Source organism: Chelonoidis abingdonii, chromosome 2 (genome assembly GCF_003597395.2).
Source record: "Chelonoidis abingdonii isolate Lonesome George chromosome 2, CheloAbing_2.0, whole genome shotgun sequence".
In the NCBI taxonomy this organism is placed as follows: Eukaryota; Metazoa; Chordata; order Testudines; family Testudinidae; genus Chelonoidis; species Chelonoidis abingdonii.
Genome location: NC_133770.1, coordinates 155,328,552 through 155,345,644, shown reverse-complemented (window position 1 = coordinate 155,345,644; position 17,093 = coordinate 155,328,552). Strand labels below are relative to the sequence as shown.

Sequence of the window (17,093 nt, the reverse complement as noted above, 5' to 3'; positions counted from 1 at the left end):
CTGGAACCTCCACTGTGACAAGCAAAATAAAAAAAAACTGATAAGGTTGGGAATATGCAAGTTCACACAGTTTTATTAACATCCTTAACAGTTAAAAAAAAAAAAAAAAAAAAAAAAAAGTCACCAGTTGTGGAGTTGAGTCTTATACCCCTAACCACAAATATCAAAATACATTCATTCAAGTGAAATTTAATGTTTCATACAAATATGAAGTGGGCTGCTAATGCAAAAACAGTCCAGGTTGCTACCTTGGAAATAAGCCATTTTATCCTTTTCTGTTGTGTGTTTGGGATTCTAGAACGCATACCTTACATAGCAAGGCAGCTGCGTCATTTCTGTAAACACCAAAGCCTGACAAAAGTGCAAATATTCAGAACAAAAAAGGGTGAGGAAGAAAGGAGAGCACTGGTAGGGCAGAGGAATGTGTTCAAATGATTGTCACCTCAAAATTGCTTTAGGTGTTTTGTGGAGTGGGTGAGGACAAAAGGGATACAAACACTAATACAAATATCATTTACAGCCCTCTCTGGTTCCCAACAGAAGACTTGTGAGAGAGCATGTCACAAGTTATTTCACTTAGTAGGTTTCTTCTAAACATTGGTTGATAACAAATAGAATGGTGTAACTTCTGTAATGTACATTTAGCAAGCTTTTTATAGAGCTGTTTACACCAAGGCCATTGCAAGGAAAGAGCCAGTGCATTATGAGAATTCAAGATGTGTCTCATTCTGACAATACTCTTCACAACTCTAGGCCTCAGAGAAGAAAAAGATACCTCTTTATATCTACAGATTAGATTTTCCATATTGCATGTGACCTCTCAATTTGTTTCATTAAAAAAAAAGGTGTGTCTGTCTCTTGGAGCCTATAATTCAAGAGGTATTTCAGTTCTTAGCAATCAGCACAAGCAGCCCTCCCCCACTCTGCTTTTAATTAAACCAAGCAGTAATGTGTACATTTTAATGACAGGAATCACGATACATTTTTTAAATTTAGACAGATGCTGTTCATGCAGTCAAAATAAAAGAGGTAAAAATACACATTATGCATATATTGGTTTTAAAATCTGTATTCAAATACAGCATTGAGCTAAACTCCAGAGCCTACTCACAGATATGGATGTTCTTTGGGCAAAATATGATACAGCACAGCTGGTCAAGCAGAAAGTAAAAATGTATGTTTGCATAATTAAAGTCAGAATAGAGCCCTAACCTAGAATAATCCATAGAAGTTAAGATACTGATCTACTTTGTGAAGCATTTCACTTTTAAACTGTTTTTTCGTTTTTGTTGCGAGTCCTATTTGCAAGAGTTACAGGGAGGAAAACACTTCCAAGTAAAAAAGTTGGTTTGTAGTCACCTATCTTTAAAGCCAAGTTTTAAAAACAGCTGCATAGAAAAGTTCTCCAGGGAGTCTCAAAGACTCAGGTCCTCCACTCTTTATAGAACATTGGTTACAAGATACAGGCCAACACAATCTCCTAAGAGATTTGCTCTATGCCTGCCTTCCCCCTCTCCCCACTCCTCCCATTTTCTAATAAAAATGTTCAAAAAATTTTAAAACAGTCCAATATTATATCCTTAATTGGGGGGAAGGGGAGCCTTACCTCATTCCTGTCCCACTCCCCACTATCCTCTGTTATTACTTCATACAGGACCCGGAAATACATTGTCACATGACTGTCAAATGTAGCAGAAGTTTAATCCCTTGATACTCTGAGTTGCCCAACTGCAACTGATTAGGGGGGAGGGAAGGGGGGAGAGAAGAAATATGGGAACTCCAGAAGCCAAAGCTTAATAGGAATAATAAATAACATTACACAATGAAGAAGTTTTTGCTCTTTGAAGGCTGGTCAAGGAGGTAGGATAGAAAGTTTTTTGGCCTTTGAACATTTAAAAATGCTTTGCCCAGCTGGTCCTTCAGGCTAAACTGGAGCATTCCACATACCCCCCTGCCTGATGCTTACACATACAATGCTACAGTTTTCACAGCTCTAATTGTACATGTTAAAATCAAGTCAACTTACTCTATTTGAGTAAAATTTACTATCAGTAAACAGCAAGACTGATTTGTTTTCTACATACAACTTTGTGTCTTTTACAGTTTCTTTAAAAAAGAGCGGATGACTTTGTATTCAAAGACTACCAAAGTGTATATTTGATATTCACATGCAAGACCAAAAAAAACCCCTTAAAAATCTTACGCATAAATCACGTGAAAGGACAATGCATCCTACCTTTAAATAAGGAAACATACAAAGTTTTCTAACTTTTGTGCAAAATATTAGTTTGCTAAAATATTTTACATGATAATGGATAAGTGTAAATGTAGACTGAAAGAAAAAAGCTGGTTCTTAGGAATTTGTCACACTGTGGTATTTGTAATAGGATTTTATATTCCCTAGTACACATCAAAGTTTATCTCTGAAGATAAAAATCCTATAGAACAAATCCAACAGGGATTTCTCTAGACACCTTCTCACGTAGAACACAATGTGACTTCAGTTAGATCCATCTGAGAGTTGTGCACACAATTTTATGCTGAGCATCACACTTTCCTCATGACATAAGGCAAAGACAACTGTTTGAAAAATGTCTAGATACAAAATCATGTAAAATAATTTATATTTGAAAACCCTGGTATAAACAAAAGTGGAGAGATGGACACTTTATACAATAGGCTATTTTTAAAACAAATTTGTGCACAGGCTGAAGATTGTAAAGAACCTTCAGAATTCACACAGTTTTGGCTTTTTTGTACAACTGTTTATAATACATTTTAAACCATTAGGAATGCAAACTAAAACTGCACATTACTTCAAAAGAAAAAAAAAGTTTGACTTTGTGCAATTTTCTGCCCCAATTTAACAGTGGCAGTAATCCCTGCATTTGTTGTGTTTCAAACAAGGATCTTAAGAAACACACATCAAAAGAAGGAAAAGAAGGCAAAAGTTGGCAGACATCCAGCATCTAGTTTTTCCTGTTTGTTTGCTTTTTTAAACAATGTGGATGACCAATAGTTTCATGATTAAAATGATTTCTTTAAATAAATACACTGTATCTGACATTTGCACTGACTTGATAAAACTAAGTAAACAAAGGCTTTACAGCACTCCTTGTTGCCTCAAGTCACTGGTGTTAGGTTCCAGAGTCCTTTTCTCTCACTGAGTTTCGAAACCTGCCATGCGATATCCAGTTTGATTAGTTAACACACTTCCATTCTGCCCCTGCGGTGGTGGAACTCCGTAATTTGCACCCATCCATGCGGCAGAAGACTGTGTCTGACTGTTGTGGAGGGAGGGGGAAGAGAGGTGATTACAGAAAATGTATAGTTCCAAAAGACTGAATTTACATGAAGAGATTGGAGAGGATAAGAACTACACTGAAAGCTAATCAGATACTTTCCAAGTGTTGGCCAACATAATCTTGCCTAGTAAACAGAAAAATTCCTACAGGTAACCCCAGCTCTGACACTGATGTTATGGCTTTCGACAAATCATTTAGGACCTTACTTTAAGACATGCTAAGCACCACCGAAGTCAATTGGAACTATAGATGCTCAGCACTTCTGAAAAAAATGCAGGCCCATTACAGATGGGAAAACAGACAAGTTCAGTGGAAATAAAATCCCTCCTGACACTTGTCAGTTAGACTGGCGTTACTTAAATGTTTATAAAGTGCAGATATAAGTATAAGCAAAAGAGGAAAACTGTTGACAACTAAGGGCAGCAAGTGAAAAAAACAAAAATCCACGCAGGAATTCACTGCTGCTGTATGTAGCTGAATTTTAAAGAGGGCCAGATTGTTTTATAAACATCTGTAGTTATATCTGGGCTGGCATGGGAACAGAGGGGAGGAAAGAGTAGAGCTCAAGTAGCTTCTTGCCACCAGACCCCTCAGAAGGGGTAGCTAAATGGATTTAGGTCACTATAGTATATCTGAGTTTTACTACTGGTTAATGGATCCAACATTTAAACTCTGAAGTATTCTGCGTAAGAAATCAAATTTTCAGGTACATGAGTGCACATGCACAGACATCACATCCACAACTGGGAAGTAATAGCAGCTGTTTGAAATAACTAAATACTGATTTAAATTTAAAATTCAAAAGGAATTGTAAGTAGGCATAGTGTAATTACCAGAGTTAGAACTTGGCTAGGACAAAGGAACAAAATGTGCCTATACTTACAAGAAGTTCAAGATGACCATTAGTAAAGAGAGTACTACTTTAACCAGGACACCGCCGTATACACCCCCTACTCTAAAAGGTAGTTTTGGCATTTTTGCAAGGACAGTAGTCCCTTACACCCTGAAAATATTTCAAGTATGGTAATTATTCTGACAACCTAAAATTCCTCTTGTACTTTCAGATAGATATGGGACCCGATCTTCTTACACCAGTTTACAATGGTACAACTTCCTTGTACTTCAATGAATCCCAAATTCATCTGATGATTCCCCCAATGAAGCATCATTCTTCACAATTTATTTATAGCACACAGATCAGTAGCATGCCTACTCACTTAAATCCCTGCTGATTCCATGCCTGTCCATACATTCCATATGCAGGGACTTGCCAACCATTAGGCATGTACTGACCAATTTGCTGTGCATTTCCATACCACTGGCCCCACTGGCCATAAGCCTGTGGATATCCAATTTGATTCTGCAAAGAAAGTTGAAATATTGAATACACTACACACAAGTATATTTATCTATTGATGCAGAAACGCCTACCTATCAAGCTAGCCTTTAATCAAGAACTCAAGAGGGCTTATATTCTAATACCTCATTTTAAAAATTATAAAATTTAGCTGGGCAACTCCCTCTTAACACTATATATATGAAAAATCACCCCACCTCCTGCACACGCATATTTTGCTGATTATTCTCTGGAGTACAGCAGTCGAATATTAGAGATAACTCTTCCAGAGAGCACTGCAGGAAAGAGCAAAGTTGAAATTCTGACAGAAAAGTGAAGTTCTTCCCACTCTCTATCATTGACCAAAGCAGGTTTCCACAAGTTCCAAACAGTTTAATTTTGATCAAGTATCTTAAAAGGCAGATATCATGGAAGAAAGAATTAATTTGGGAGGTGACGTGCAAAGTGACCCTGAAATCTACAACCCACCACCTTGAAACTAATATGTATTTCCATGATAGAAATCTGTTAAGAATTTCATTAATAAGATCACATTAATCATCATCTTACAAGTTAGTGTAAGTTTGTTCTCTGACCTGCTGGACTGGATTGATCATATCTGGTGTTTCTTTACCCCAATAGCACTTCACAACATGCCCTTCTATAGTAGTTCCATTGACAGAAACAATTGCATGTGCAGCACTTTCATGAGAATTGAACCTGTTAAGATACAAAAGGAACATCAATATAAACCCACTTTCCATACACCTACAGACAAGACACTTAAAAGGAGACTGTCAACCTAAAAGTGTGCCTGCACTTAAAGAAGTTTTAAGAGTTTCCAAGTTTGATTACAAAAAGAAGAAAAAAAATGAAAATAATTGTTTGCAGGAGAAACTAGTCTTTGCAAGGGAACTCAAATACTGCAGCATTGTAGTAGTACAGAAGATTCAGAAAGCAAAACTGACCTATCTAGTTTCACTGTCTCACCTACAGCAAGCTGCAAAAAGTAAGTAGCACATATGAAAGGTAAAATGTGAAATTGTGTTAAGCTGCATTTTTTATTATCTACAGTGCTGTCTGAAAAGAATCTAAGAAATTGCATTTAAAAATATGATTCTGAATCTGCAGGAATCATATCCAAGACTTACAACTATGAAATTATAAAAAGAAAAGTAGTATGTCTTTGTTAACTCAGATCGACATTACCATACAAACCAGATGAGACTATAGTTTAAACTGTAGACACTGAAGGATAGTCTAAGTCTGTCTAAGCTCGTTTCCTACTAGAAACATTCTGACACCAGTGCTTAACGTGTTTTCAAGGGATAGGTAAAAATAACGTTTTTAAAAGTGAGCAAAATGTAACCTACCGTATAAAAGAGTACCCTTTATCTGGGAAGACTCGAATTTCCATTATCTGCCCAAATGGAGAAAAGGTCTGGCGCATTAGCTGTTCTGCAGTGTAGAAAAGGTAGACAATCAAAATTAGGGAGTACTTCTGATTTTTAGATACATTTTATGAGGAAAACCCAAAATTTAAAAGATGCCATACCTGTTAGTCCTGAAGTAACACCACCACAATATACAGTACAGTTGCTTGGGCTTGACTGATTTACAACATCATCATAAGACAGCTGCTTGGTGTTTGCTGTAAAAAAAATGTTCAAGTCTTTCATTTAAACAAATTATTTATTTTCCTCCCGTCTTCAGAAGTCGACAAAGAGCAAGGATCCTAGGGCTTTTTTGGGTGATGCCTAAATCAGACCAATACATTTTCTCCTGTAAATCTTTAATTTTACCATTAGATTTAGCTTACAAAATATACAGCTATAACATCCTCCCAAGTAGTAGTTTAGGAAGTGAGAGATATGTAAAGCAAAGAATTACAAGCATTAAAAAGGACATGAAAAGTCAGTGTGGTTTCCCAACTGAGTCATTTGCACAAAACAAAGAAACAAATGCGCATGCCAAAAGGAAAGCTACATTCAAAATACATGATGATCTCAAATAGGAGACATGTAAATCCCAAATGATAAATGGGATGGATTACTGATGCATATAATGTTTAGAGGGATGTCATTTACATTAAGCCCAAAATTCAGGTTTATAAATCTACTTTTAAATACACTTAAACAGAAATATTTTCTTCCATCAGTTTCAGTCTAAATACACTCCTCCCCAACCCAGTATTTTCACCACAAAAACTGTAACACTGGCAGTGCATGATACAAGTTAAATAAAAAAACACTACTTTCATTGTCCAAGCTGACTGAAATGCAAGACTGAATACGTTCTGAAAAGTAACTAAAAGGTTTTAAATTTTAACAATATTAGTATTTAAGGAAATTTGTGTAAAGTTATAATTTAACATATATTTCTTTAAGCAAAATCTTTACTTCTGAATTCTACAGGGCATTAAATTTTTTTTCATGATAGAAGCCCTAATACTTGGAACTAATAAGAGATTTCATTTCTTCCTTATTTGGGTGGGGGCAAGGTAGACAGAAACTAAAAACCTACATTCATATGTACTCTTTGGAGCTGGAGGTTTTCGTGTTGCCCAGTTAGTTCTGATTTGTCTTCCACCAAGCCACTGTCCACCCATCTGCTGAATAGCATTTTCTGCATCCTGTCCATAGGGGAAAAACATTTTTCAGCAAATTCTTTTTGAACACCACCATACTAAAAGCGAATCATCGTAGGTCTGTCAGACTCAGATATTGCCAACTTATAACAAATATTGAAATAACATCTGTGCTTCAAAAAGATGCTTAAAATACAGGATTAAGGCAGTTATTTTAGGCCAAACTGAATGCATCCGAAGAAGAGTTATGCACTCTTGTAGACCATGTTTGTGCAGTTGCTCCACTAAGTTGAAAAGCTGTACAACATTCCTTCAGTGAGTCTCTAGCGCTCCCTCATCTGCACTTAGAATAAATCTCTCAGACCTAAAATTTCAACTGGTCTGGCCTAACACCAAGAAAAGTATGTGCTGGGTTTTTTTTTGTTTGTTTGTTTTAAAAACTACCCCAATCTCCCATTTTCAGAATATACTGAGACTACATAATGGCTTGCCCTACTCTTTCTTCCCTCCAAAGTGTATTATTTCTGAGTGAGAGAGAGAGATTTGGAGCCATAAGTTATTAGTATCTTGCCCATAAAGAAGCTGTAAGTAGGAATGTTTGATTATTCTAAGTTTAATACTAAACTGGTTAACTCCATTTTCTCCCTTTATGTTGAATACCTTCCACCCCAGACCACTAATAAAGCTCTATAAAAATTGACTAATGATATAATGCAAATCCTATATAGGTATTTCTAAATACAAGATGCTCTAGAGATTAGTGCATCAGACCTTTAAGCACTAAAATACTGCCATTCTGCCAGAGCCAAATAACTCAGTCCAAAGTAATTTGTATTTAATGTAAGAAAAAAAGTAAACATTTCAGATATAAATATCAGTCTGAGTAAGTATTCTAGTTTTCATCTCTGTACATAAATACTTTGCACTTACATAGGGATGATGCTTAGAAAGTGCTAAGTACTTTCCAAACATGAATGAAGCCTTAAAATATCACATGATAGATGGAGCTAATACTACTTACCAATTTATAGAAGGGGAAACTGATACAGTACCAGACATAAAAGGGACCAAAAATGTACGTTTTACACAGCTGTTCACTTTAAAGCAACTACTAAGATTTTAGAACTCATGTTATTTGTAATGACATTACTTACCCATTTATTGAAGAAGGAAACAAAGCCATATCCTTTAGATTTCCCTGTTGCCATATCTTTAACCACTCGTGCATCTCTAAAAAGCAGAAGCAATGGCCAATTTAGCATTTAAAAAAAACATAATAAAATGAAAGTGAGTCACACAGACCTTATTTTCATGTTTCACCTTTATTAAAGTGAACTGTTTAATGCACCAGCAACATATTCAAAACAAATGCCTCCTTTTCTAAACAAAAACATTACTAGTGTTTTGTCATGTAGTAGCAAAATTATACTTAATTTTGTAAACATGCAAATCAATAGTTTTTCTAATAAACTTTTTACAATAGATGGTTCCCAGTTCAAAATGCTTTAACATACTGTTAAGACACTAAGCATGGTCAAAGCAGCTATTCAAATGACTCACTTAAGCCACACAGCTGACTAACATTAGCTGAATGGCTCTCTTTAACCATGCAATTTATAGCTTGCTAATTGCCAACACATTCTACCTACTCATTAAAAATATGAAATAGAAAAATGAAAAAAATAGGAATTAAAAAGGCATACGTCGCCTGTTAACTGAATTCTTTAAGTTTCTCAGGTCAATTCGTTACCCCCTTTTTGGACTGTGGGCAGCTGTAAATTTTGAAAAATTGACATTTTCAGAAATGGTTGCATTATCGAAGGAAATAAAACACTAAAGACATTTATGTTTTAAACTATATACTATTATAAAGAATTTAAAACTGCATTCGCAAACAGCAATCATACAGGATTGATTGGAAACTACAAGACATAAAAGGCAAAATTTATAAAGTAAATAAGAAAACAACGTTTGTCCACTGTGAACTGTAGCTTGTAGTTAGCCATGGCAATTCTGTCCATTCTTCAGAGACACTCTGCAAAATAACCAGAGGCCTATTATTTGAGATTGAGTAAAAAAGGAGAGACCCAGCTACAATAGCTAAACCCCATTTGTGGAAAGTCTGATTTTATTAAATGGTGTTTCTCAGGCAATTTGTGTACAGTTAGCCAAATATCAAGCAGCACACAAACACACACACCACTATCCTGCCCTCCCCAACCCCACAAAAATACAGGCACTTTTGAAAAAACAAGACAAATAAAACCAGTCAGCAAGTCATACAGTGTAATGTAAAGGCTTTCTAAAATATGGTTTAGATCAACTAGATGCACGATATTCAGTATTCCAAGACTGGCACAAAAATCATACTGAGAGTTTTATGATGCCAGTTTTAAAACCTTTTAAAATAATTGCATTCTATATTAAAACCTAGTTCTTCTACACATACGACTATAGAGAATATGTAGATCACTGAAAGGCTCAAATTAAGACCACTTCCACACACTACAGAATGAAATGTACCTTAAACCCTTCATGAACAAGCAAGTGTTAAACCGCTTCCAATTTTCTGCATTAAGAAAATCTGAATAATATGTTACAAATTGCCTGAGAACAGTCATTTATGCAATCTTAAATCAGTTTGCTCTGCACAGCCTAAAAAGGAAATAAAAACTAAGCTATACTTACCCTCAACTGAAAACTTTGAAAATAAGACTTGAACAAGTGAAAACATGCATACACCAAACATAAAGGGAGACCATAATAAAGATGTATGTATTTATATTAAAGATTAAGTTGTATAAAGCTACCAAAAATTCTTACGTACTAATCATGCATTGGTTCAACTTCGATTATTTTACAGAAAAATCAGAAAAAAATCTCAATCACATTTCCAGGAAATAGTCAATGACTAAGAAGAGTTAAAAACACAAATTTTTTTTTCTAATTGCGTTTTATAAATATGGACTATTCTTCACACATTTAATTGAGTAACTATGTGAAATCAAGGTCCACTCTACTACTCTTTATCCTTACTTCTTTAGGACAACAGTTTACAATAAAGAGGGATCTTAAATCCTCCTTCCCCGTTTCTCCCCCCGCACGAAAAGTCAGCTTGAGAAAAGGTGACCTAAAAGGTTTCTCAGATAGTTAGCCCTACGATTCTGTACTGAATACCTCAAAGGAAAAGGATAAAAGGGTCGCTCACACAAGTTATTTGAAACCTGACTTTAAAAAAAACAACAACAAAAACCACCCTTTAGGCCCTGCAAAGTCTAGATAATCAACACACTCACTGCAGAGAGAATCACTACTATGAGAATCTCTTTTGGAACAAAGGCAATGATATATAGGATCCCAGTAATCCTGTTGTTTTTCAGACATGTGGTACACAGTTTTAAGAGTTATTTTATACACAAACGCCCCTCAGAGGAACTGAAAAAAAAAAAAAAAAAAATCAAGGCAGCAAGTTTAAAATAGCCTATGTTTGGAACTAACCCCCCTCTTTACACTCTGAGTATCAGTATATACATTGTAAAGTAAGGCAATGCCTACACTTAAAACACTAGCATGACACAGCTGTGCTGGCACCGCTGCAGTACTTCGGTGTAGACAATAACCAGTGACAAGAGGGGTTTTCTTGTCACTGCAGATAATCCACCCCTTCATGAGGCAGTGCCCTAGGCTGGCTACATTGAGGGTTAGGTCAGCTTAACTATATCTTTCAGAGGTATGGATTTTTCACAGCTTTGAGAGATGTAGTTATGCCAACATTACTTTTCAGTGTAGACCAGCACTAAGACAACTCTCAAAAAAGCTTTGTGCAGTTGACCAGTATTTTGGGATGGAAAGATGATTTCAGGTCTGAAAGAACATCTGCCTAAAACTATCCCTCCTACATTTCAGTGTACGACTTCCTCCTTTCCAGACTAATCCTTCTGGATGAGGACAGGTAAGACCTACTTTAGAAGCCATGTGTCATTCAGGAGAGTAGATGTTCAGCTATGTGAAGCACTGAACCTCCTCCGCAAGTAAGTATACCTGCTACCTCTACAGAGAGAGACAGTCATTAAAATTAAAAAAAAAAAAAATCTAAAATATAAATTAGTGTTTTCTAAAATGAGAATCTCCTGCAGATCAAGTTTGAAAACCCTATCATAAGAAACAAAAATTAGGATTTAAGTCCAATACATTGGACTTCATAAGAAAAACTTGTTTCAAACAAAAGCATCCCTACAAAACACTTCAAGCACTCTTATCTTGGTACCTCACCATCAAGGAGCAGCAATTCAAGTACAAGTAGTTAGTTAAAGGTAAATAAACAGTTTAAATTGGAGAAAGGAAAAATACAAGCCACTCTTAGCACTGCTACAATGCATGTATTTTTATATGCTTTTCAAACTATAAGCATTACAGCTGTATGTTAATACAGCAAATAGTAATGAGGAGGCAGGCAGAGAGCTGTGATCACCACCACTGATCAGCTACACATACTGTTCTACTTGTTAACCCATCTCCCCACTTCACTTGTTTCTCCCTATCCACCTGTTAAATCTTGTCTTTCAGACTCAGCTCTTTGGGCCAGGGACTCTTATTTACTGTGTTTGTATAGTGACTAGTACAACAAGGCCCAAACTGGTTGTGGCCTTTAGATGTAATCACAAGACAAGTGTTTGATCCATATTAAACTATTCTTTTAAGAATGATTACATGTATGATTACATTTAGTGGCAAATGACATACAAGACCCATGTCAGAGAAACTACCCAGTATGGCATCCTCCAAGTTACATGAGGATTTCTACAGTATAAAAACAAAGCTACATATACAGTGATTTTTTTCTAAAAAAGGAAAAACTGACTGCTGGTGGGTAATTTTATTATGTATCCCTACTTATTACTCAAGTACTAGAACTCTGAAGTCTCTTTATGAACACAAAAAGTGTGCACTGCAGTCATTTCTGCAACTTGACTGAACTTTTACTTACTGTAAGCTTACCTCCAGTAAAAAGTAACGTTTAATTTATTTGCCCTAAGAAATCACTTACGATATTCTTCCAAATGGTGCAAAAGCTGCTTTTATATCTTCAGTTGTAATTTCTGGACTGAGGTCTCCAACAAAGACATGGAAATGGTCTTATTGGGAAAAAGAGAGAAAATAATTTACAAGTGTGAAGAATGTTCCTGGAAACACAAGTAGTATAGCAACTTTATATTGCATTAACTTCCATATATCTGAGAGCTACATGGGAAACTAAAATCCTTTATCTATCAAAGGTAACATTTGTCGCTGCTTCAGATATAACCATCACTTGGTTACAGTATAACAAAAGCAATAATTTTAAGGATAATGCTGTGATGTACAGTATTTAACTCAAATTGTTTTTGTAGTTATGTTCATAACCAATCACTATTTTATCATACAAAGATTGCAATTGTCTACTTAAAGCCAAAGCTTACTTTAAAATATTAATGTTACAATAGTTGTGTTAAAATTAAACACATTTACAGATAGTTCATTAACTATCCAAAACTTTACCTACTAAAGTGTCTAGTAGTTTTGTGAACAATGTAGAATAAAATTTGCTTTAAAAGTAGGATGGATATTGAACCTAGCTACAAAATGTTTGGTGTAACCATATTTTGTGAAGAACAAAGAAATACCTTGCATTGCAATAGTTTGATGTTAAAGAATTTGACAGTTTTCTCAAAAGTCAAACAGTTTTGGTTGCCCAGCCATTACATCATGTGAATCCAATACAAGTGAATCCATGTGCAAGTGAACTAAGACTGAAGGCAATAGAGGAAAAGAGTAATCCTTCACTTTATGTCACAGACATTAAAAAAAGCACTGGAGAGAAATAAAGATCCCACATCTCAGGATTTTTTCCACTTTGATTAAACAATTTTTTATAAAGCATATTTTAATAGTTAACACTATAGAGACTAACTTGTATTACAGCAGGTGTGAAACGTACAAATCCACTACAATACTAATTTGGTTAAACCGCAAATTCTTAAAAGCAATTTAAGGCTGGCCAAGTACAGAAGCAACACACTGGGTTGCCATGAAAGCAGAATTTCAGAAGCAATTTAAGTACTCCAAATGAGTTTGTATGGAGCAGGACAGACAACAGCCTTGAAGGCAGCTGATTTTCTTGCTCTCATAGCAATGAAATTCTAGAATAGAAGTCATGACTAATGGGGTCAAAGGACTATAAGAAGCAGCACCAGAATGAAAAAGAGTGGACAACAGACCACATTCTGATGCAATGGGGAAAGGAGAGGGAAATCTTGCCACAAACGTAAGAACAAAACAAAACAAAAACCCCCAAAATAGCTTCAGCTGGTTAGTGAATACCCTTGAGAGATTTCATTTTATGTTTAAGAAGATACAATTACCTTGTGAACGCAGTGTGCTGACAACGGTACTACCTGATGACAAAGATTAGATTTGTTCTTAAGTTTATTAACACAAACACATTTAATATCATCTTAGGATAATGATCAAAACATTACTGCAAACATTTGTATGATGCTTATTGCTTACGTTTAAAAACTATTTGTGCAAATAAAAAAATTACTCAAAAGCATAAAGGGCACTTACTGCTGGTATCTTTCTTCTGGCTGCTGGGGGTTGTTGCCCAGTTCACTTTGACCTCCTACAAATAATATTTGCTAAAGTAAATATTGGAACCATATTCTGATTTTGTTAGCTATTAATTTCTATACTGCAGGGGGAGAAGGTACACAAGTTTGTAGTTAAAGATATCAGTCTAAGTGGCTGAAGTTCCTTGGTAAAATGTTCTATTTCCAGCTACATTAAGCCATTTTACAATGAAGATAACTAATCTATCTTGCTTTATTGCTCTGCTAGTCTCCCTCACCTTCAAGATCAATGGAATTAAAATATTTATTACAACATTTTGACTTCTTCCCTGTCCTACTTCTGTACCCAACCCTCCTATGAACTGTCACTATCCAGTTTTTATCACCACAATCGTAAAGCTCAAATGAAGTTAAAAGTTCTTCACTTTACAAGATTAAAAAACAGGAGAAAGCGTTTACCTTTTGTGGTTCAGTTCTGCTTGGGGTTTGGTTTTGTTTATTTTAAAGATGTTTCATCCATATCATTGTATATATTATTTCCACCGCAACTCACGCTTTAGATATTTCAGCTTACCTTACCCATTATCTTCCGTCCATTCATAGCAGCTAATGCTGCAGCTGCATGACGATGCTCATAAAACTCCACAAAACAGTATGGATCATTTCCAGCTGTCTGTTTAAAAAAGCACATGTTATTAAACATTATCACCCCCTCAAATTTTAACCAAATTGTAGCTGGTGCCCAGTTATATCTATGTCTGAAAGTCTTAGCAATTTAGAGAAAGCTTGCTGTAACAGCTTTAAGCCAGTCACAATATTACCAACATATTAGAAAAGTATTTTAAAACTATGCTGTGGTAGGCATCTTGGTTAGCATGTTTTGTGCCTCCCACCGCCCTTTTGACATAACAAAAAACTAGCAACTAATGTTTGAATTCAGTTACATCATATGCTCTATTCCTTTTACAATATTATTCCAATCACTGAAGTTTGCATCAAGAAATTAAGCTCTTCAGCATCCTTCTTTAAATTTCTTCATTGTACTCATGAAAAGTTAAACGTATGTGGATTTCTTTACACTGACATGCTACAAGAAGTGGGAAAAGTTATCCAAGTAAAAGGCCCTTACATCCATGATCATTTTGCAGTTTTTGCATGGTCCAATCTGGCTGAACAGCTGGAGAATTAGTGCCTCAGTCACATCTCTTGACAGGTTTCCTACATATCTGTAAGATTAAAAGAAACATGTAAATATCTAAACTTTTTTATTTACTCCATTCAGCATTATTAAAAACGAAAGCAGGAACTTCTTGCTGAGCCAAGCACAATCCCTTAATTTAGCAAAACATTTTACTATGAGTTAGCAAATTCAACAGTTGTTCTGAAAGCTTTTCAGTTTTAATATATGTATATGCAAACCACATTCTAACTTCAGATTATAGAGATACTCCAATATTAAGGTGTTCAGATACTATAGTGATGAGTAAAGTATAAAAACCTAAATAGCATAGATTACATTTTCCCATTCAAACCTAAAGCTGGCAAGAAATGTTGTATTGATAGCTTTGGAGACAGAAGTTATCTGCTGATTAACCAACAGTTAGGCCCAGATGTTGCAAGTCCATATGCATAGACTTGTGCCTAGGCACATCTTCACTGACTTCAGTGGAGCTCCATGTGAGCACAGGACTCTCCAGACGAGGAGTCCTTGCAGGACTGGAGCTTTAATAGGGGCTGCCAACCAACGTGCTTCAGCTCTGGCGTGGATGAGAGCCACAGCCATCTCCACATATATTATCTGTATTATGGTAGTATCTAGTCCTCATCTGAGACTCCATTATGTCACGTATTGTATAGACATATGGCAAAAATACAGAAGTCCCTGCCCTACAGAGTTAACACTATAAATAAATAAGACAAAGGGTTGGAGAAATGGAGTATTATTCCCATTTACAGATAAGAGACAGACAAAAAGCTATATCCATACTATGGAAAGAACCCGCAGCATACAGGCAGCTTACACTGACGACAGGGACTTTTCCCATCTGTGTAAGGCTACCTCCTCCCTGAAGGAACTTAGCTAAGTCTACAGAAGCATTCTTCTGTCAACATAGCTGCATCTACACAAGGGGCACTGGGGAGAAAAGGCAGGCATAACTATTGAGGACCAAACCCAAACAACCTAGCTATGTCGATCTAACTTTTAAGTGTAAGCCAAACCAAAGACTAAGGCCCCAATTCAAAAAGGAACTTACGTTTGTGATATGTTTATTAAGAAATGAACAGTAGATTACTTGTACTTGCTGGGTTAAATCCCTGTGCAAACCTCAAGCACCTAGCACTGAATCTTAGGGTATGTCTACACTACGGGATTATTCCGATTTTACATAAACTGGTTTTGTAAAACAGATTGTATAAAGTCGAATGCACGTTGCCACACTAAGCACATTAATTTGGTGGTGTGCGTCCATGTACTGAGGCTAGTGTCGATTTCTGGAGCATTGCACTGTGGGTAGCTATCCCGTAGCTATCCTATAGTTCTCGCAGTCTCCCTGGCCTATTGGAATTCCGGGTTGAAATCCCAGTGGATGATGGTGCAAAAACAGTGTCGCAGGTGATTCTGGGTAAATGTCATCACTCAATCCTCCCTCCGTGAAAGCAACGGCAGACAATCATTTCACGCCCTTTTTCCCTGGATTGCCCTGGGAGACGCCATAGCATGGCAACCAAGGAGACTGTTTTGCCTTTTGTCACTGTCACCGTATGTGTACTGGATGCTGCTGACAGAAGCGGTACTGCAGTGCTACACAGCAGCATTCATTTGCCTTTGCAAGGTAGCAGAGATGGTTACCATTCCTATTGCACCGTCTGCCATTGTAAACTGGCAATGAGATGACGGTTATCAATCATTTTGTACCACTTGCAATTGGAAAGTGGCGATGACGGTTATTAATCATTTTGTACCATCTGCTACTGTCATGGGTGCTCCTGGCTGGCCTTGCTGAGGTCGGCCGGGGGCGCATGGACAAAAGTGGGAATGACTCCCCAGGTATCATAAGCCTCTTTCCCAAATCTGGACCTTAGCGTCCAAAATCTGGGTGCTTAGCATGAACCTCCAAGCTTAATTACCAGCTTGGATCTTATCTCACTGCCACCAACCAGGAATCAGTGCCTGGTACACTTGAGCCCCCCCAAAACCTTCCCTGGGGAACCCCCAAGACTCAGATGCTTTGAGTCTCCAACAAAGGGAAATAACC

The 17,093-nt window shown here is 36.4% G+C and overlaps 1 protein-coding gene across 4 annotated transcripts in view; it reads right to left on the bottom strand.

The window, feature by feature from the left end:
- Nucleotides 1-946: 946 nt before the first annotated feature.
- TIA1 (TIA1 cytotoxic granule associated RNA binding protein) overlaps nucleotides 947-17,093 on the bottom strand; it is a 33,129-nt gene continuing 16,982 nt past the window's right edge. The window contains exons 2-13 of one of the 4 annotated variants that reach the window (XM_032764838.2): nucleotides 14,966-15,062; nucleotides 14,411-14,509; nucleotides 13,835-13,889; nucleotides 13,630-13,662; nucleotides 12,276-12,363; nucleotides 8,383-8,458; nucleotides 7,165-7,273; nucleotides 6,197-6,292; nucleotides 6,015-6,099; nucleotides 5,238-5,361; nucleotides 4,523-4,665; nucleotides 947-3,284 (exon numbers count right to left, since the gene is read on the bottom strand). In XM_032764838.2, coding sequence (XP_032620729.1) covers nucleotides 3,161-3,284; nucleotides 4,523-4,665; nucleotides 5,238-5,361; nucleotides 6,015-6,099; nucleotides 6,197-6,292; nucleotides 7,165-7,273; nucleotides 8,383-8,458; nucleotides 12,276-12,363; nucleotides 13,630-13,662; nucleotides 13,835-13,889; nucleotides 14,411-14,509; nucleotides 14,966-15,062 — 1,129 coding nt within the window. In that variant the 3' untranslated portion in view covers nucleotides 947-3,160. The other 3 variants (XM_032764844.2, XM_032764853.2, XM_032764862.2) reach the window with 3 other exon arrangements.